Source organism: Adiantum capillus-veneris, chromosome 1 (genome assembly GCF_014529385.1).
Source record: "Adiantum capillus-veneris isolate H3 chromosome 1, ASM1452938v2, whole genome shotgun sequence".
NCBI classification, from domain to species: domain Eukaryota; kingdom Viridiplantae; phylum Streptophyta; class Polypodiopsida; order Polypodiales; family Pteridaceae; genus Adiantum; species Adiantum capillus-veneris.
Window position 1 is genome coordinate 54,142,642 of NC_140931.1, and position 18,087 is coordinate 54,160,728.

An 18,087-nucleotide genomic window follows, 5' to 3' on the forward strand; every position below is an offset into this window, starting at 1 on the left:
GTTACCCGCTTTAGGCTGTAGCCGAAGAACAGGCGGGGGGCTGCTACCATAGCCAATCTAAGGCGCGACCTTGAGGGGGTTCTAAGGGCGGCAATTGACCGTTTAATCCTCTTAGAGGAACTCTCCCTGAGCAAGGTAGACATGGTGGCTTGCCACACTGGCATATACGCCGGGCCCTCTAAAGCACCCGAGACATAGGAAGCCTACATATCAGGGTCCCTTCCCTATGTGAGTACATATTCCTTTGATGGGCTAGACATTTCGACTGCCCAAACCCAAAGCTCAAGCGCTGGCATTCATAAGGGTCAGTTTGCTTGCTGTTTTAGAAACGAAAAAGTTTTCTTGTCGAAGAGTATCTCAAGGATCGAAGAGTTTACATCTTTTCTTAATTCTTCACGAAAGTCGAAACCGTATTTTTCTAGGGCTATAGCGGGAATTGGGCTTATTTTAGCTTTCGTTGAAGTAATTGTTTTTCTATTTGTCTTAATCGTCGGCTTGGTCTATGCATGGCGAAAAGGAGTTATTTTGCAGCGTGGCTTCTCATCTAGTTTAATAACAACACTTTAAAACAAAGCCTATATCGTATCCTATACGTCACGTTACGTATTATATCATTCCTGACTTACGCAAGCAAAATACTTGATAACTACGACCCGTATAGGATTTCAACTCGTTACTACTTTAGCTACCCATCTCTTTAGATCGTTTTTTTACCCGGCTATACGTGCTCATGCTAAGGTGTGTGTCGTACGCGCTTTCGTGCCATCCCTTGCCCCACCTGGGGTAACCATACAACATCGTTAGTGGAATCTTGAAAAGAGATTAGTACGAGGAAGCCCATTGTCCTTGCGGCGCTTTTACCTCTCGCCTATCAAAGTGATGTTCTTTCACCCGGTAGAAGAACTTGTCTAGAGAAGGATTTCCCGCTTAGATGCTTTCAGCGGTTCTTCCCTACCAACTTAGCTACCCGGCGCTGTTACTGGCACAACAACCGGAACACCATAGGTTGACCTAACCCAGTCCTCTCGTACTAGGGCAAGCTTCTCGCAGTTCTCTAAAACCAACGGTAGATAGGAACCGAACTGTCTCACGACGTTCTAAACCCAACTCACGTACCACTTTCATCGGCGAACAACCGAACCCTTGGGACCTTATTCAACCCCAGGATGTGATGAGTCGACATCGAGGTGCCAAACGACTCCGTCGATAAGAGCTCTTGGGAGTCATCAGCCTGTTATCCCCGGCGTACCTTTGATCCGTTGAGCGAGAGCCCTTCCACACGGGACTCCCGGATCACTATGGCCGACCTTCGTCTCTGTCCGACTAGTAAGTCTTACAGTCAGGCAGGCTTCTACCATTACGCTCATAAGCTGTTATAATATTAGCTTGAGCCTACCTTCGCACACCTCCGTTACTCTTTGGGAGGCATCCGCCCCAGATAAACTACCCACCTTGCAATATCCCGCTTCTGACAGCAGCGGCGGTTAGGCATCCAACGACGAGAGAGTGGTATTTCAAGATTGGTGGCGACATTGCCATCACCTCCCATCTATCCTACACATTAAATCAAGGATGTCACTGCAAAAGTATAGTAAAGGTGCACGGGGTCTTACCGTCTAGCCGTTAGTACTCCGCATCTTCACGGAGAATTCAATTTCACTGAGTCCATGTTGGAGACAGCGGGGCAGTCGTTACCTGTAAGTCTTGCTAAACTTTTTGGTTTAGCTTGGGCTTTCTCTTTACCCAGGCCTTTTTCTCAGTTCCAATAGAATAAGCCATAGCGGTAAGCCTGGGCGCTTCATGTAAAGTCTCTGGGGATGGACCTCTGCTATCCAGTCTGGATGTTCTGGAGCAAGTGCATGCTTTTCCATTCCCCAATCCTGCGGATCGTCCATTGTGTCATATCTAAGTCCTTGAAGACAAGTGCACTTAGATCTTTAAAGTGTTCCCGCATGTAATGTGGCCTAAAACCTAATAATTACTTAGAAGGCTGGCGTAACTTACTGTGTACACCATTCATGCAGGTCGCTACTTATGCGACACAATAAAGTTAATCAAACGGCAATGGATGGTATTCAGTTCCATGCCATCCTCGCCTATGGCCTTATAGTCGCCTATAAGTTCGGACTATATCATCATCTCGAAGGATGTCTGGCGTGTGGTCGTTGGGGATCGAGTTTAGATCTTGGAACTACGTTCGCGGGCGCACGGCGCGAGGCTACGAAAATGGTCAGCCGCGGGCTCGAAAGACGATGTATTTCCAACTTGCTATCCTGCTGATGGTCCGCGCCACCAACTACATTTTCCATTCAGCCGTGGATAGGCCGTAGGTTGGTTGAAAGCGCTTCGCGCTGTCGACAGCCAGATTTTTTTGATTTTATCCTGTTCTGTATGAGTATTGGATACTGAAATTCGGGCGGATGTCCCAGCATATTGCCCGATTATGTTGTCGAACATCTCTGTCAAACCACCCCTTTGTCGGGGAATTTCGCTACCTTAGGACAGTTAGAGTTACTGCCGCCGTTTACCGGGGCTTCCATTCAAAGCTTATAACACTTCTCCTTTTTACCTTCCGGCACCGGGCAGGTGTCAGACTCTATACATCGTGTTACCACTTAGCGGAGTCCTGTGTTTTTAATAAACAGTCGCTACCCCCAATATGTGCCGCTTTCCCAATCCTTCAATAGGAGAGCACCCCTTCTTCCGAAGTTACGGGGCCATTTTGCCGAGTTCCTTCAACATGGTTCTCTCAAGCGCCTTAGTATATTCTACTTGTTCACCCGTGTCAGTTTGGGGTACGGTTGGTTTTGCATTTTAAATGTTGAATCGCCCTCCCAATTCCACGAAGTTTTTTCCCGGGAGTTTCAACCCTGCAGCCGGAGTGACTTTGTAGCCCCCTGCCCAATCATCCAATTCACGAGTTTAACAAACACGCATGGTTCAGTAGTTAAAGCAACTTCGTCGCTTTCGTGTACCCATCGGACGTTGCCCTTTCGGGGTTCCTTAGGGACCGATTCACTCTGCGTAGATTGACTGAACGCAGAAACCCTGGAACTGGCAGGCGATCATGTTTTTCACATGATTTCTCGTTACTCATGTCAGCATTCTCACTTCTGGTACCTCCAGGTGTTGTCACCAACAACTTTCCTTGATTGACAGAACGTTCCGCTACTGACACTTGAAAAAGCTTCTTTCAAGGTCTCGTCGCTTCGGTGAGTCACTTGAGCCCCGAGACATTTTCAGTGCCATGAAGCTAGACCAGTGAGCTATTACGCTTTCTTTGAAAGATGGCTGCTTCCAAGCCCACCCCCTGTTTGTCATCGCTTGATCACTTCCTTTTCCACTAAGTGATTGCTTAAGGACCTTAGCGTACGATCTGGGCTGTTTCCCTTTCGACTTTGGATCTTAGCACCCGAAGTCTGTCTGTACAAACCCATGGCCTGTATTCGGAGTTTCCTTGGGGTCGGTCAAGCTTTGGGCTACCCTAGCCCATTGAGTGCTCTACCTCAAGCCATAAACGTTATACGCTCTACTTCAATAGATTTCGCGGAAAACCAGCTATATCCGATCTTGGTTATTCAGATAGGTAAGCCCGGAACGGAAGAGCTTTCCCCCCTCTTTGAACCGCACGTGCAAGTTTCCTTGCATACGGCTCAAATGACGAATGGGAAGTCTAGGCCCCGGCAGCTTTTGGTTCCTGCGTTTCAGGAACCGCTCGGAGCGTTTAGAGAGAAGCTAGAAGCAAAGCGCAACTCAGTTTCCTTGGTTTCCAGTATGCATGAAACCAGAAGAAAGGGCAGCTGGCTCAGCCAGGGGAACCCTAGCGGGGAAGCCCAGCGACCCTTGCATAACCTTTGTGGCGTTACTGCTCGCAGTTATTCATTTAAGGCACGAAGTGCGTATAAATGGTCTTTTCGCGCGCGCTTCGTCATTCATGATACGAGTTAGCACCGGGCCCCCAACTCAAAAGGTCAGGTCGGCGATTCATTGAATAGATATGTCTCTATCTACCTCCGCTGCCTATTTTACCCTACCCAGTAAAGCAAGCTGGTGGCTTTTCATATCGTCTTCTGCCCACTGGACGGTATCTGATCTTACGACCAGACCTCCTGAGGGGAGCCCATTGGGTTTACCTTGTCGACATGTTGACTTTATTACAAGGAAAAGCGATCCTGTGCTATACTCCGGTGATCATTTGCCGATCGGGGCACGCAGAGGCCCATCGTGTCCCAAATCACATTCTGGTTCATTCTTCGCCAACAGAGTGCCTGCTGGCCCGTAATGATACAGCAGCTTTATGGTTTCTACGAAGCGTTGTCGCACAGTTCACTTGCGTTGATCAGTAGTCTTGCCACTCCTAGCGGGTTCTATGCTGCCACCTCTTGCATTGTTTTGTTAGCTTCACACCCTCCCCAAAGGAACGCATGGTGGGGTAGGAGCCTCCCGCTAAGCTGAAATGACAGTAGCCTTGGCAATCGGGTCTCCCCGGACACTTGCTTGTAAAGGAGACAGGGCGCGCGATTTGAAAGGGATAACCAAAGAAGCGCGCTTTTTTAGGGCCCTCTCTCTCCAGCGGAGTGACGTTTGCCCTAACGCAAGCAATTTTGCATTCTGCGGAATCTCATTTCAGCCAGCCATTTCTTTTCAAACAGTTTTCTCTTTTCGATTTGAAAAGAATGGAATGTTGAGAAAGAGTTAGTGCCGTTAGGCACTTCCCCCGGCAAAAGTGGGCGCTGCAGGCACTTACCCTGCCCGGCGGAAGAGAGGGACCTTAGGCTCCCGAAAGGAAAGTGCCGGTAAGTACAACGTTGGTCTTGAGTTTGGCGGCTGCCATAACCATTGCCTTATGCTCCTCAAGTCGCACGGCCTTTCCAAGCCGCTCTATCTCTCGATTGAGATTAGACTATACATTTTTCTCATCTCTAATTTAAGGTCAACGTTAGGGTACAAGTGCCGATGCAATATTTTCATAAAGGTGTGACTCTTGGTCAAAGAAGGCCTTGGTCTCTTCTCCATAAGCCGGACCGCCAACGTCAAGGCGAGATCACATTGGTCCAGTCCCCGCCCAGTGGAAGCATCCACTCGGATAGCAAGGAAAGGTCAGATGACTGCAGCATCCGCCGCTAGCAATTGTTTAGAATGACTGCAGCCACGTCATCGCTTTGGTGGTCGAATTACTGCAGTTAATTCGAAGAATTGCCTAGCTTTTGCTATCCGTTATGGCGTTCCTTTCTCTTCTCCTCTTCGCATCTTTAGTGGGTCCGGGCTGTCAACTATGTCTCCCGACAATTCTCAGTACATATAGCGGAAAACGCTTTTCACATATCGAGGTCGGAATGGGATCAGGTGTTCCGCGTTTTACTAGGATGCCCGGACAAAACAAACACGCTTGATTAAGAAACAAAAAAGTGCTAACGACAAAAGCACCTGCCAGAGAAAATGCAAATACAGCTAGTACAAGCCTTTGATTATTTAATCGCTACCAACCCCACACTTCCCCCTCGCACAGTTAGCTTACCCGAACGAATTGACTTTATCAACTCACGTACAGTTAATAAAAAGACGCTAGCGCCTCCCTTTAAGATTCCCTCCAGCCACAGGTTCCCCTACGACTACCATGTTACGACTTCACCCCAGTCACTGACCCAACCGTGATATGCGCCAAGGAGACCACCCATACCAAAATGGGCCACACTCAACGCCGGCATGAAACACTTTAGCAATAGGTGATCTCTGGTCGATGCTTTGGGCGAAACCAATTCCCAGGGTGTGACGGGCGGTGTGTACGGGCCCGGGTACGTATTCACCGCGGCATGCTGATCCGCGATTACTAGCGATTCCAACTTCATGTTCTCGAGTTGCAGAGAACAATCCGAACTGAGGCAATCTTTATGGATTCGCTCCGCCTTACGGCCCTGCTTCCTATTGTAATTGCCATTGTAGCACGTGTGTAGCCCAGCCCATAAGGGCCATGCGGACTTGACGTCATCCCACCTTCCTCCATAGTAGAACTATAGGCAGTCTCCTGTGAGTGCAACATCGGCACAGAGGAAGTGTCATCAATCCCGTACCGCCCCGCTGACAAGTAAATAATGACATTGATCCTTTGAGAGCAGCATGTCTTAGCAACACAAAACAAGGGTTTCGCTCGTTATAGGAGTTAACCAAAAACGTCTCACGACACGAGCTGACGACAGCCATGCAGCACCTGTATGAATTTTCGTTTCATCCCGTTAAGGACAAGCACACTTGTTCATATGTCAAGTGTTCATACGTCAAGTGTTCATATGTCAAGGGCTGGTAAGGTTTTGCGCGTTGGTATCGAATTAAACCACATGCTCCACCGCTTGTGCAAGCCCCCGTCAATTCTTTGAGTTTCAGTTTGCGACCGTACTCCCCAGGCGGAGTGTTTAATGCGTTAGCTGAGCCCCCGATCCGCGGACCAAGGACGAACACTCATCGTTTACGGCATGGACTACCAGGGTATCTAATCCTGTTTGCTCCCCAAGCTTTCGCACCCTAGCGTCAGTAGAAACCCAGAAAGCTGCCTTCGCTACTTCGGCGTTCTTTCGTATATCTCCGGATTTTATCCCTACCACACGAAATTCCACTCCCCTCTATCCCACTCAAGTGAATTGGTTTTGAAAGCATTCCGCCAGTTGAGCTGGCGCCTTTAACTTTCAACCTGATTCACTGCCTACGTGCCCTTTACGCCCAGTCATTCCGAATAACACTAGCCCCTCCCGTCTTACCGCGGCTGCTGGCACGGAATTAGCCGGGGCTTCTTTTTCGAGTCTTGTCATAATCGTCACTCGACGAAAGAGCTTTACAAGCGGCATTGCCCTTCCTCGCGTTAGCGACGTTTTTCACTCACTCACGCGATATTGCTGGATCGGGCTTTCGCCCATTGTCCAATATTCCCCACTGCTGCCTCCCTATGGAGTCTGGGCCGTGTCTCAGTCCCAGTGTGGCTGATCGTCCGAAAAGATCAGCTAAGCATCTGCGGCTTGGTCAGCCTTTACCCAACCAACTACCTAATACTACGCAGGCTCATCAAATAGCGCTTTTTAGCTTTATCGAAGCTTGCTTTTTTGCTTTCGTTTCTTTGGGATTCGGCCCAAACTGTTTGGCAGATTCCCACGCGTTACGCACCCGTTTGCCACTTTGTCTTCAACTGTTCTATAAACAGAAAACAACGTTCAACTTGCATGTGTTAAGCATATCGCCAGCGTTCATTCTGAGCCAGGATCAAACTCGGTTTTTTGGTTAAAAAAGGTCAATCTTTGTCGTTGATGATCTCTTGGTTAGTTACCAGCTCTTGCCAATAACCGTAAGCGGAACGGCCATCGGCAAGGCGAATCATCTTACGTCCCGGGATTGGGGCCGAGCGGGGGTTAAGCATAATCTCAGATCAACAAAGCAGTGCTCAACTAAATAATAGATACTACCGCGACCTTTCCGATCCAGGAAAGCGACCGGACTTGAACCGGTGCCGTTTCCTTTCCTGGTACATAGGAATGCTCTATCCCTTAAGCTACGTGAGCCAAACGGGGAAGCCCAACAACCCCAAGCCCCCTGTTACTTTGTCGCCTGTGCGCCTCTCTTTTTGTTGAGTGCCCAAAAACACAACACTCTGGCTATCCAATTTCACTCCACCTTATGATTGATAGCCGACAAGTACACAGCTTGCTATCAACGACCTGGCCTCTTAGTTTAGTGGTTTGTTACGTAAAGGATGGCTAAAGCCTAAAGACAAAGATTCTCTAGCGTTCTCGTATAATAGTCAAACTATAATAATCAAATGTAAATATTTGTGTGGTTAATGGACAGATCATCAAGAGGTGACTTGCGATGTTGAGAAGTCCCCACTTGCGCTTGGTCCGGGATCCCTGAGGGATAGTTTGGCTTCAGGGCGGGGCTCCAGCAAAGCTAATTCTGTATGCCTATGCAGCGTGTTAGCCAAAGAAGAAGACTGAATTAACGCCATAGCTGCTCTCCGCAGTCTTAGTAAGAGATTTTATCCTACTTGGTTTTGTGAATAAAGAAAGTTGAACTGTGCTCGATACAAATCCGCAAGGTTTCAGAGCCTCTCCAATTCCAAAAGCATGCCCCGCACAAAAGAAACAAAAAAACAGCTTCCGCTTACGGAAAGCCCCGCAACGAAACCTAAACCAAACAAGAGCATGGTGCAATTAATGCTTTTCTTTAACATCTGTTTTTACACATTTTCATAAATGCTTTTATGTAGTGTAGCTAGCACGCAAAAAAGCTAATGTCGAACGGAGTAAAGCAGTTGGCCGGCAAAGATTGCTTTGCTTCGATTTTGCTTTCTTTTAAAGCAAACGCATCTTTTTCTGCTTTCGCTTGTTTGCTTTCTCTATCGCATCTTTTTCTTTGCTTACAGCTTGCTTTCCTTTTCTTTTAAACGGTGTTTTTCTTTGCTTTAAAACTGCTGACAACATGTAGTGCGGGGGCAGGATTCGAACCTGCAGTCTTCAGGTCATGAGCCTGACGAGTTGGCCATTTACTCCACCCCGCAATCTTGGCCTTGGCGTTTGGGGTTGGTTGCCCACCAGCATAGGGACCACCTAGCCTACCATCGGTCCCGAGAGGTTACGTTAGCCTAGCACCTAAAGATCTAAGGGGAACGATACTCCCCAGGCGGGATACTTAACGCTAAGTTAGCTACAGCACTTAGGGGTTGATACGCGCAGCGCAGCGATTAGTCTCCATCGTTTACGGCTAGGACAGGGGTATCTAATCCCATTCGCTCCCCGCTTTCATCTCTCAGTGTCAGTGTTGGCCTAGCAGAGTGTCTTTGCCAAAGGAAAGGTGTTTGAATTGATTTCTACGCATGAAATAAATTGGAGCAGTGGTTTTAAGCCTTTTTTTTTCTCCGTGCGTCGTATCCATAACTTTTTATTCTGAAGCAGACATATCATCTCATTAGGAGTTGCCTCGATACCACCGGCATTGCAGCGCCAGTAACTTAATTATTCTCTTATCCCTCGCCCTCAAAGCGTACAGAATCAGTGACCACTCCGCATACAGCCTCAAAGCATACGCGTACAAAATCAGCGACCACTCCGGCCTCAAAGCGTACAAAATCAGGTAAAATATCTTATTTGTTCCATCCTTTGCCTTGCAGGGAATCGGTGGTTCACGTTGTAATGGATAGTAAAACTTCGATTTATCGTGGTTCGGTCTTGGATTTGACCCGTTAGAGTCTGTCTTCGGTTTGCTACTTTAGTTTCGCAACGCGCCATCTTTCATTTGTCGATGCCTCTGGCCATCTTCCTCCTTCCGTTGAGTGTAAATCCGCTACGCCTCCTTTTTTCCCCAGTTCTCGTTATTCGTTTCGCAACGATTCGAAGGCTGGCGTAAGGCTAACAAATCGGGTGTAGAGCAACTAGGCATTTCGCGTAAGTCATGAACAAAGGAGCTGTCGTCCTTTGCATTTGCTATCCTACGCTCTAAAGCTTTAATTCTGTCAAATAGTCTCTCCTTTTGTTCACGCACGACTTGTAGCTCTTTTTCAAGTTTTTTACTTGTGTTGCGTTCGATCCTACGCTCTTCCTCAAGTATCCCACGCTCATTGCCTGTACAAATTCGTTTACGTGCATGGTCCACGATATCCGAGTAGAGACGCTAAGGTTGTACCTTTGGAAGGAATTCTGCTAAGCCGGGCGAACTGGTAAGCACTGATCCCAAGCCATACTTTGTGCATTGATCGCCTAAAGATGCTTAAAAAAGGCTAAATGCAAGCTGGTGTCCCTTCTATCACCTTCCCTGCTTGCTTGGCAAGCTCTTAGGGATGGTGCCCTCCAGTTCATTGCTGCTGAGATCCACCCACACCAGATACTTACAGTCCCCCAGTGTGGGAGGAATTGTGCCAGACAGTGAATTGTTATTGAGATGCAGATAGTTGATTCCGGCCATGAGACCCAGCTCGGAAGGAATGCTGCCCACGTGAGAGCGCGAGCCACTCCAAGCTGCTAAAGTTAGCATATCCTTTATCCAAACAAAACGAAAAGAGCCGGCTATGCTATTTCGGCTCATGTAATGTAGCTGCTACCTTTGGATAGAGCCTTTCTATGTACTAGGAAACGGCACCGGTTCGAGTCCGGTCATGGGCTAGTAGGAAAGAAAAACGGGAACTTTGCTTTCACTTGTCTGAGGATGAAGAATATTATCTCAACCAAACCAAAAGAGCCGTGATTCGTTTGGTGTCGCTTGTTTCCTTTCCGATCCTGAAAATGCGAGCGGAAAAGCGAGGCGATAGCACCGGGGCTGCCAGAGGTTCAAGTCCTCTTTGCCTTCACAAAACATGGAGTCCTAGGATGGCAGAAATCGAGCGAAACAGACCCTCTTCAAGGTATTTCCTCTTCGAAGCTTTGATGAGCCAACCTATGTCGCCGTTAACCAAACAGGTAATCGCGATTAGGAGGAAATGGGATTTGAACCCTTCGCTCCTTGTCTAAAGTAATATGAATGGCGTAGCTCTTTCATTGCATTGTTTCTGGCCGATACCAGATTCGCATCTGAAGGCAATCGCATATACGATTTGTGGGTCCGGGCTGTCAACCACGTCTCCCGAGAATTCTCAGTACATATGGCAGAAAACGCTTTTCACATATCGAGGTCGGAGTGGGATCGGGTGTTCCGCGTTTTACTAGGATGCCCGGACGGAACGAACACGCTTGATTGATGAACAAAAGAGTGCTAACGACAAAAGCACCTGCCGGAGAAAGTGCAAATACAGCTGGTACAAGGATCGTTCAATCGCTACCAACCTTTTGTGTTATTTGTTCTGAATGTATATGCCATGGTTTTGTGAATCAATGTTTCGTTGATGATCTCTCGGTAAGTCATTAGCCTAGGCTAACAACCGTAAGCCGGACCGCCAACGTCAAGGCGAGATCACATTGGTCCGGTCCCCGTTAGCCCAGTGGAAGGATGAGGTGCATCCACTCAGATAGCAAGGGGAGGTCGGATGACTGCGGCCACGTCAATCCGCCGCTAGCAATTGTCTAGCTTATGCTACTAACTGAAACCCTCACCGGTTTCATCGGGCCTTGGAAAGCTTTCTCAGCATAAGTACGTAAAATAAGGCTAAAGGTCAATCTTTGTCGTTGATGATCTCTTGGTTGGTTACCGGCTCTCGCCAATAACCGTGAGCGGAACGGCCATCGGCAAGGCGGATCATCCTACGTCCCGGGATTGGGGCCTGAGGGGGAACCCCAATAATCTCAGATCGACAGAGCAGTGCCCAACTGAATGATAGATACTCCGATCCAGTTTCGCTCACGACTTCCCCGGACTTGAACCGGTGCCGTTTCACATGGGAATGCTCTATCCAAAGGTAGCAGCTACATAAGCGTTTATTATACGATAATTTGTAAGGTGGAATGATCCAAGTAAGCCAGGTAGCGATAGTGGCTGATTTGCAGGACAGAAACGTGGTGCGCAGGTTGCTTAGCACTTGCTGCGCAAAGCCACGCTTTTTCAATCGTTTGATTATTACATGAGAATCCTTGTCGCAGCGTCTGCACGGCGACAACGCCATCCTTTACCACGCAAACCACCAAACTAAGAGGCCAGGTCGCCGATAGCAAGCTGTGTGCTCGTTGAAGGACGGCAATAACACTAATCCAGGACTGGAGCGAGTTGCTCCAGGCACTGAGTTCAGCCACTATACTACCTACAACAACGCGTCGATAAGGAGAAGCGTTAGGCGCACAGCAACGTAGGGCCTGCTGACAACATGTAGTGCGGGGGCAGGGTTCGAACCCGCAGTCTTCAGGTCATGAGCCTGACGAGTTGGCCATTTACTCCACCCCGCAATTGATCTCTCTCGGCTAATTTCCTTTGCATAATTGAGCCTTTCGCATCCCTGTAAAGGCGTGTTGTTGATTATTTCGTTACTTGGTTAGTAGCGTGCTTTAGCTAGCTCATGCCATTTTACCGGTCCAGTTTTCATCATCGCGTGCTTTCTTCTCCGAGCCAAGGAACAGACGCGAGGCTCTTTGAAGAAAGCTTAATAGGAAATACGTGCGTGAAGAACGGACAGAATTACGCTTCAATCAGTGCACGATAACAAAGAAGAAAAGTTGATTGGACCTCTAGTAGCCCGGCCATTCCACTAAACTTTCTTGTATTGCAACTTTCTTACCGTCAAAGAACTAAATATGTTTCCAATACCTATACCTACTGTTGCGATGATTTCTTTTGCATTATTTAATTGAATGTTTTTCGTTGATTCCCTTGCCTTGGTGTTCGCCTAGCTAGGGTAGTATCCTGCATTTATGGCAGTTCCTAATGGCGTGGCGCCAAACCTGTCGTTGTTAATTAACTTGCTATGTAGCGTTACCTGTCGTTGCTGATCAACGCAGTGTAGTAGCGTTACCTTAACGTGTTGATTCACACCTAAGGTTTGGAAATAATGTTGCCTGCTCTTTTTCTTTTGCCGCCAAAGTAACCAAACAATTGCCTAGCTTTTGCTACCCGGCCGATATTCATGGCAATGTGAATCAATGTTTCGGATCTCTTGGTAAGTCATTAGCCTAGGCTAACAACCGTAAGCTGGACCGCCAACGTCAAGGCGAGATCAGATTGGTCCAGTCCCCGTTTTGTCTTCCACCATTCGATGGAAGCGGATAGCAAGGGGAGGTCGGATGACTGCAGCCACGTCAATCCGCCGCTAGTAATTGTTTAGAATGACTGCAGCCACGTCATTCTTCAATTGTCTAGCTTTTGCTATCGCTTTAGGGTCCGGGCTGTCAACCACATCTCCCGAAAACTATCAGTACATATGGCCGAAAACGCTTTTCACATATCGAGGTCGGAATGGGATCGGGTGTTCCGCGCTTACTATAATGCCCGGACAGAACAAACAATCTTGAGTAATGAACAGGGGCAGGAAGGCCGCCCCTGTGACCTGCTAGTTGGAGGGCAGGGCTGAAACCGCGGAACCGCCAACGTCAAGGCGAGATTACATTGGTCCAGTCCCCGCCCAGTGGAAGCATCCACTCAGATAGCATGGAGAGGTCGGATGACTGCGGCCACGTCAATCCGCCGCTAGCAATTGTCTAGCTTATGCTACTAACTGAAACCCTCACCGGTTTCATCGGGCCATGAAACAATGCAAAAAAGTTCTTTTGTTTCCTTTCCTCAGCAACGAACGAGTAAGGAAAACTATCATTTCTCTTATTTCAAGCATTAACCGCATCATCTTCGTAGGAATAACCGGGATTGTCGTTGAGATTTTTTTAACATCACTTACGTAATCGTTATCATTATTTACGCATTTGCCTGTTAGAAATGATTTTTCACTTGCCCCATCATATTTCACTTCCTGTCTACCATCGTTATTGGCCTTAACGCCATCATTATGAACCTCGTAACCATTGTTTGTGGCCTTGACACCATCGTTGTTGACAACGTACCTTGTTAGGATATCGTATAGAAAAGATGCTAGCGAACTTTTCGTGGTTGGTCTTTTGTTTAGTTTTTTTTCTTTTAGCTCTCGATACGCCGGTGCATATGGCCAGAGAACCAAAGGTTCGAGAGGGATTCGGCCGGGTGAGAACCGGCGTGTTAGCATTAACAATCATGCTCTCATCTTTTAAATCAGTCGTTACGGGGTCAGTGAGCTAGCTTGTAGCGTAGAGAAAAGAAAAGAAAAGAGGGACAAGGTGTTTTTTCAAAACAACTTTATCTTTTGTTGAGGGCAAAAAAGGGCACTCAACCGCAAGCAACAAAGGGGGAGAAGCTTTCATGACTTCCCACGGTGTGGCCATTACTTCCAGAAACAGCTGGTTTCACCGTTATGAGCCAGTTATTGAAAAAGCGTTCGCACGCTTGTGGGGCGAAAGGCCAAAGGAGGACTCCTTTTCTTGCCTATAGGTTCTTATGGTCCAAAGGACTTCAACAAAGGCACTTTTTGGAGTCGTAGCTCTTTGATTCACCCCTAGCCACAAGTCATCCCCGTATTTTGCCACATACGTGAGTTCGGTCCTCTAAGGCCTCTGTGGAGAGCTCGATTCAACCTGCTCGTGGCTAGATCAATCGGTTTCGGGTCAAATAGAAACAACGCCGAAGATTCAACCTCATTACGCCTACACCTAATGGCTTAAGCCGCTGTTCCCATTTACTCGCTGACCCATTATGCAAAAGGTACGCCGTTAAAGTGGAAAGTGCGCCAAGCAAGAGCCGACAACGCGAAGCTTCGCTCAAGGGTTCGCTCAAGGCAAACATTAGTGGCTTTGCCTGGCTACAGCGCTTTCTTAGCTTCGCGTATGCGTTCCATTAAACATTAGTGGCTTTGCTTTTGTTTTCAACGCTTTGCTCTTCCGACTGATAGTTTGCATCGGATTTCAGGTTTTCTATTGCACTCCCGGCATACGGCGGGGTCTTTTCACCTTTCCCTCACGGTACTTGTGGTACGCTATTGGTCATTGAGGAATACTTAGGCCGCGAGGGTGGTCCCCCTTAGTCACTACAAAGCGATCATTATTCAAACACGGTATTCGCGTTTTGCAATAGGAATCAAACTTGTTAGGAAAGATTTACGGGGCTATCACCTTCTTTGGCCAGATCTTCCAACCTTTTCATAATTCCTTGTGGTTTTAAGCCTTTTTTTTTATCGTTGCTACGTTCACGTCGTCATCAATGGTAAACTACAAATAATCATCAGATCCCTCCCATTTTCTATGGATCCATAGTTTAGTTCACCTACTTATTCTTATTGGGTAGTTCGTTAGGTTGCCGAATCCTCCTCAGGTAGCCTCGTCGGAACGAAATGAAGAACGAGAGTGAGATGTTGAAACTGCCTTCATTTCAAAATGAATTCCTTCTCAGAAAATGATTAATCATGTGGATAAGCTGATACCGACTCGTCAATCTCCTCCATATTCAATCCGCCTCATATTATTGACGCAAAGGCGGGAAACTCGTTGTATCGGTAAACCCACGCATCAATTTGGGATATTTTTCATTTTTCCATCTGCGTCGCTTTTTTGCAATCTGGCAAATTGGTGGGGCGCAACGGCGAAACTTTGAAAATGAATTTGCAAGGAAAAAGGGTAAGATTTCTTTTCGTAAATTTCTTTTTGTACTTGTAGTCGAAATCGATTGAGAAGAGCAACAGTAATTGAATGACGAGGAGCCGTATGAGATGCGAATCTCACGTACGGTTTTGTATAGCGACGTTATAGCTGTCGACTATCTCACAACTACACCGAAAAAACCCAACTCTGCCCTACGTAAAGTCGCCAGGGTTCGATTAACCTCCAAATTTGAGGTAACGGCTTACATACCAGGTATTGGCCACAATTTGCAGGAACATTCGGTGGTCCTCGTAAGAGGCAGAAGGGTCAAAGACCTACCCGGCGTTAGGTATCACATCGTTAGAGGAGCCTTAGATGCTGTAGGAGTGAAAGATCGTAAAAAAGGGCGTTCCAGTGCGTTGCAGAGCATTGTCGCAACTCGTATCATCGCAACGATTCCGTATCAATTGTTCTGATATGTTAAATGTGTAGCCGACCCAACATTGCCAGGGGACCGAAGCCTGCTACTGCAAAGATTGACCATTACCCGTCTATTTGTGTGAAACAACTTGGTGTCTAAGGTGTTTTACTTCAGTAGGTTAAGTTGAGTTTTACCCGGACTCCCACCTGATAAAAAAAAAAAAGCCTTTTCCTTCCGGAACAGGTTCGGGTTAAGACTACGAATATTTGACGGAGACTTTGCCTACATCTACCGATTGGATCGGGAAACCTACGGACATTACTGGTGAGATAACTGAATTGCAAGATTTTTCCTTTCCATGCCTATTTCTTCTTCCTCCGTGGAAGAGAGGGAGACGGATACTCAATGTGCAATGAGTAAATATGATTTATGTGATGAATAAAAATTGGTTGGAAACCATAGTTATTACCCAATCATATGGAAAGCTGTATTCGACGAAAGTCGCACGTGCAGTTTGGAGGGAGATCCCCCACTAACCGGTGGATCCACTCTACAATATGGAGTGAAGAAGCCGAAATAGTAGCTTAAAACACCGCCGCGCCGGGAAAAGACATAAAAAAAAATTGGTTGAAGTCTGACGTAGTTGTAAACTCGTGGTACATCGGAGCAGTGTAGCGAACGAAATTATAAATATCGAATCGGATCCAATTTATCGCAATCGATTGGCAAACATGCTAGTTGATCGTATCCTGAAAAACGGCAAAAAATCACTAGCTTATCAGATTTTTTATCAGGCTATGAAGCGGATTAGATAAAAGACAAATAGGAACCCACTGTCTGTTCTGCGACAGGCAGTGCGTGGGGTAACTCCCGATGTAGTCACAGAAACCAAACGTGTGGGTGGATCAACTTATCGAGTTCCCATTGAAGTAGTACCTGCAAAAGGAAAAGCTTTGGCCATCCGGTGGTCATTGATCGCATGTCGAAAACGCTCAGGTCGAAGTATGGCTTTAAGGTCGAGTGATGAATTGATAGATGCCGCCAGAAATTCTGGGAGTGCCATACGGAAGAAGGAAGAGACTCATAAAGTTGCGGAAGCTAACAAAGCTTTTGCCCACTTCCGTTAGTTTTGCTTAGATGAGATTAGTTCCAATCCACAATCTTTTCGTTGTGGATTGGAATCGGGGCGCAAGTATCGGGGAATCGAGAAACACTACGCAGAGATGGATGAGTGAGGGGTTGACGACTACTTCCTCCTTAGTTCGTCAATTATTCCAATATTTACAATACGTTGGCCGATGCAAAGCTGCGGAGTGCTTCGTCCATGAAAAGGCTTGACGCAGGATTCTTTTTTTAGAGACCAAAATTGATTAGGGGCGTGCATTACCTAGGAGATAAATTTCATTTCTCCCTCTCCCCTTGTTTTAGGGAATCCAGGTTGTGAAATAAGTGACAAAAAATTTTGAGATACGGGGAAAAAGCCTCTGTATCCAAGAATTCTAGAGACTCAATCGATTTTGGTTGACACGGATAGGTTTTTGTGATATGCTACATAGTAACAGGCTTACTAGCCTGGGGAATCACTAATTCCTTTTCGAAAACCAAAAATTCCCATGACCGCAACTTTAGAACGACGCGAAAGCGCAAGCCTATGGGGTCGCTTCTGCGACTGGATCACCAGCACTGAAAACCGTCTTTACATCGGATGGTTCGGTGTCTTGATGATTCCCACCCTACTAACCGCAACCTCTGTATTTATCATCGCCTTCGTCGCAGCTTCTCCCGTAGATATTGACGGTATTCGCGAGCCCGTTTCTGGTTCTTTGCTATACGGTAACAACATTATCTCTGGCGCTATCATCCCTACTTCTGCAGCTATTGGGTTACACTTCTACCCAATCTGGGAAGCAGCTTCCGTCGATGAATGGCTTTACAATGGTGGTCCCTACGAACTGATCGTTCTTCACTTCCTACTTGGTGTAGCTTGCTACATGGGTCGCGAATGGGAACTAAGCTTCCGTTTAGGTATGCGCCCTTGGATTGCTGTCGCTTATTCAGCTCCAGTCGCAGCTGCTGCCGCCGTCTTCCTGATCTATCCAATTGGTCAAGGAAGTTTCTCTGACGGTATGCCTCTGGGCATTTCTGGTACTTTCAACTTCATGATCGTATTCGGCGGCTGAGCACAACATCCTTATGCATCCTTTCCACATGTTGGGTGTAGCTGGCGTATTCGGCGGCTCTCTATTCAGTGCTATGCATGGTTCTTTGGTAACTTCTAGTTTGATTAGAGAAACTACTGAGAATGAGTCTGCCAATGCAGGTTATAAGTTTGGTCAAGAAGAAGAAACTTACAACATTGTAGCTGCTCACGGCTACTTCGGTCGTTTGATCTTCCAATATGCTAGCTTCAACAATTCTTGTTCTCTACACTTCTTCTTAGCTGCTTGGCCCGTGGTAGGTATCTGGTTCACCGCCTTAGGCATCAGTACTATGGCATTCAACTTGAATGGTTACCCATCACACGGCTCTCCAACTTAAGTTACCTTAGGGAAAAGGATCGCTCTGGGCACAGCCAAAGGTTTATTATTCAACCATAATGATTGCCGTCCAAACATCCTA

General features: G+C 47.1%; 1 protein-coding gene, 1 long non-coding RNA gene and 1 pseudogene across 2 annotated transcripts; 1 reads left to right on the plus strand and 2 right to left on the minus strand.

Annotated features, from left to right (window-relative positions):
* Nucleotides 1-237: 237 nt before the first annotated feature.
* Nucleotides 238-3,576, minus strand: LOC147464780 (uncharacterized). The gene is made up of 2 exons (XR_015188674.1): nt 2,012-3,576; nt 238-1,695 (listed from the first exon to the last, which is right to left on the minus strand). It is a non-coding gene; the product is annotated as an uncharacterized LOC147464780 (long non-coding RNA).
* Nucleotides 3,577-5,583: 2,007 nt separating this feature from the next.
* Nucleotides 5,584-7,259, minus strand: LOC147464781 (18S ribosomal RNA; annotated as a pseudogene).
* Nucleotides 7,260-14,655: 7,396 nt separating this feature from the next.
* On the plus strand, nt 14,656-16,801 carry LOC147464782 (uncharacterized). The gene is made up of 2 exons (XM_086516745.1): nt 14,656-15,461; nt 16,324-16,801. Exons 1-2 carry the CDS (start codon nt 15,176-15,178, stop codon nt 16,593-16,595), a joined length of 558 nt encoding a protein of 185 aa, XP_086372871.1. The 5' UTR covers nt 14,656-15,175; the 3' UTR covers nt 16,596-16,801.
* Nucleotides 16,802-18,087: the final 1,286 nt, after the last annotated feature.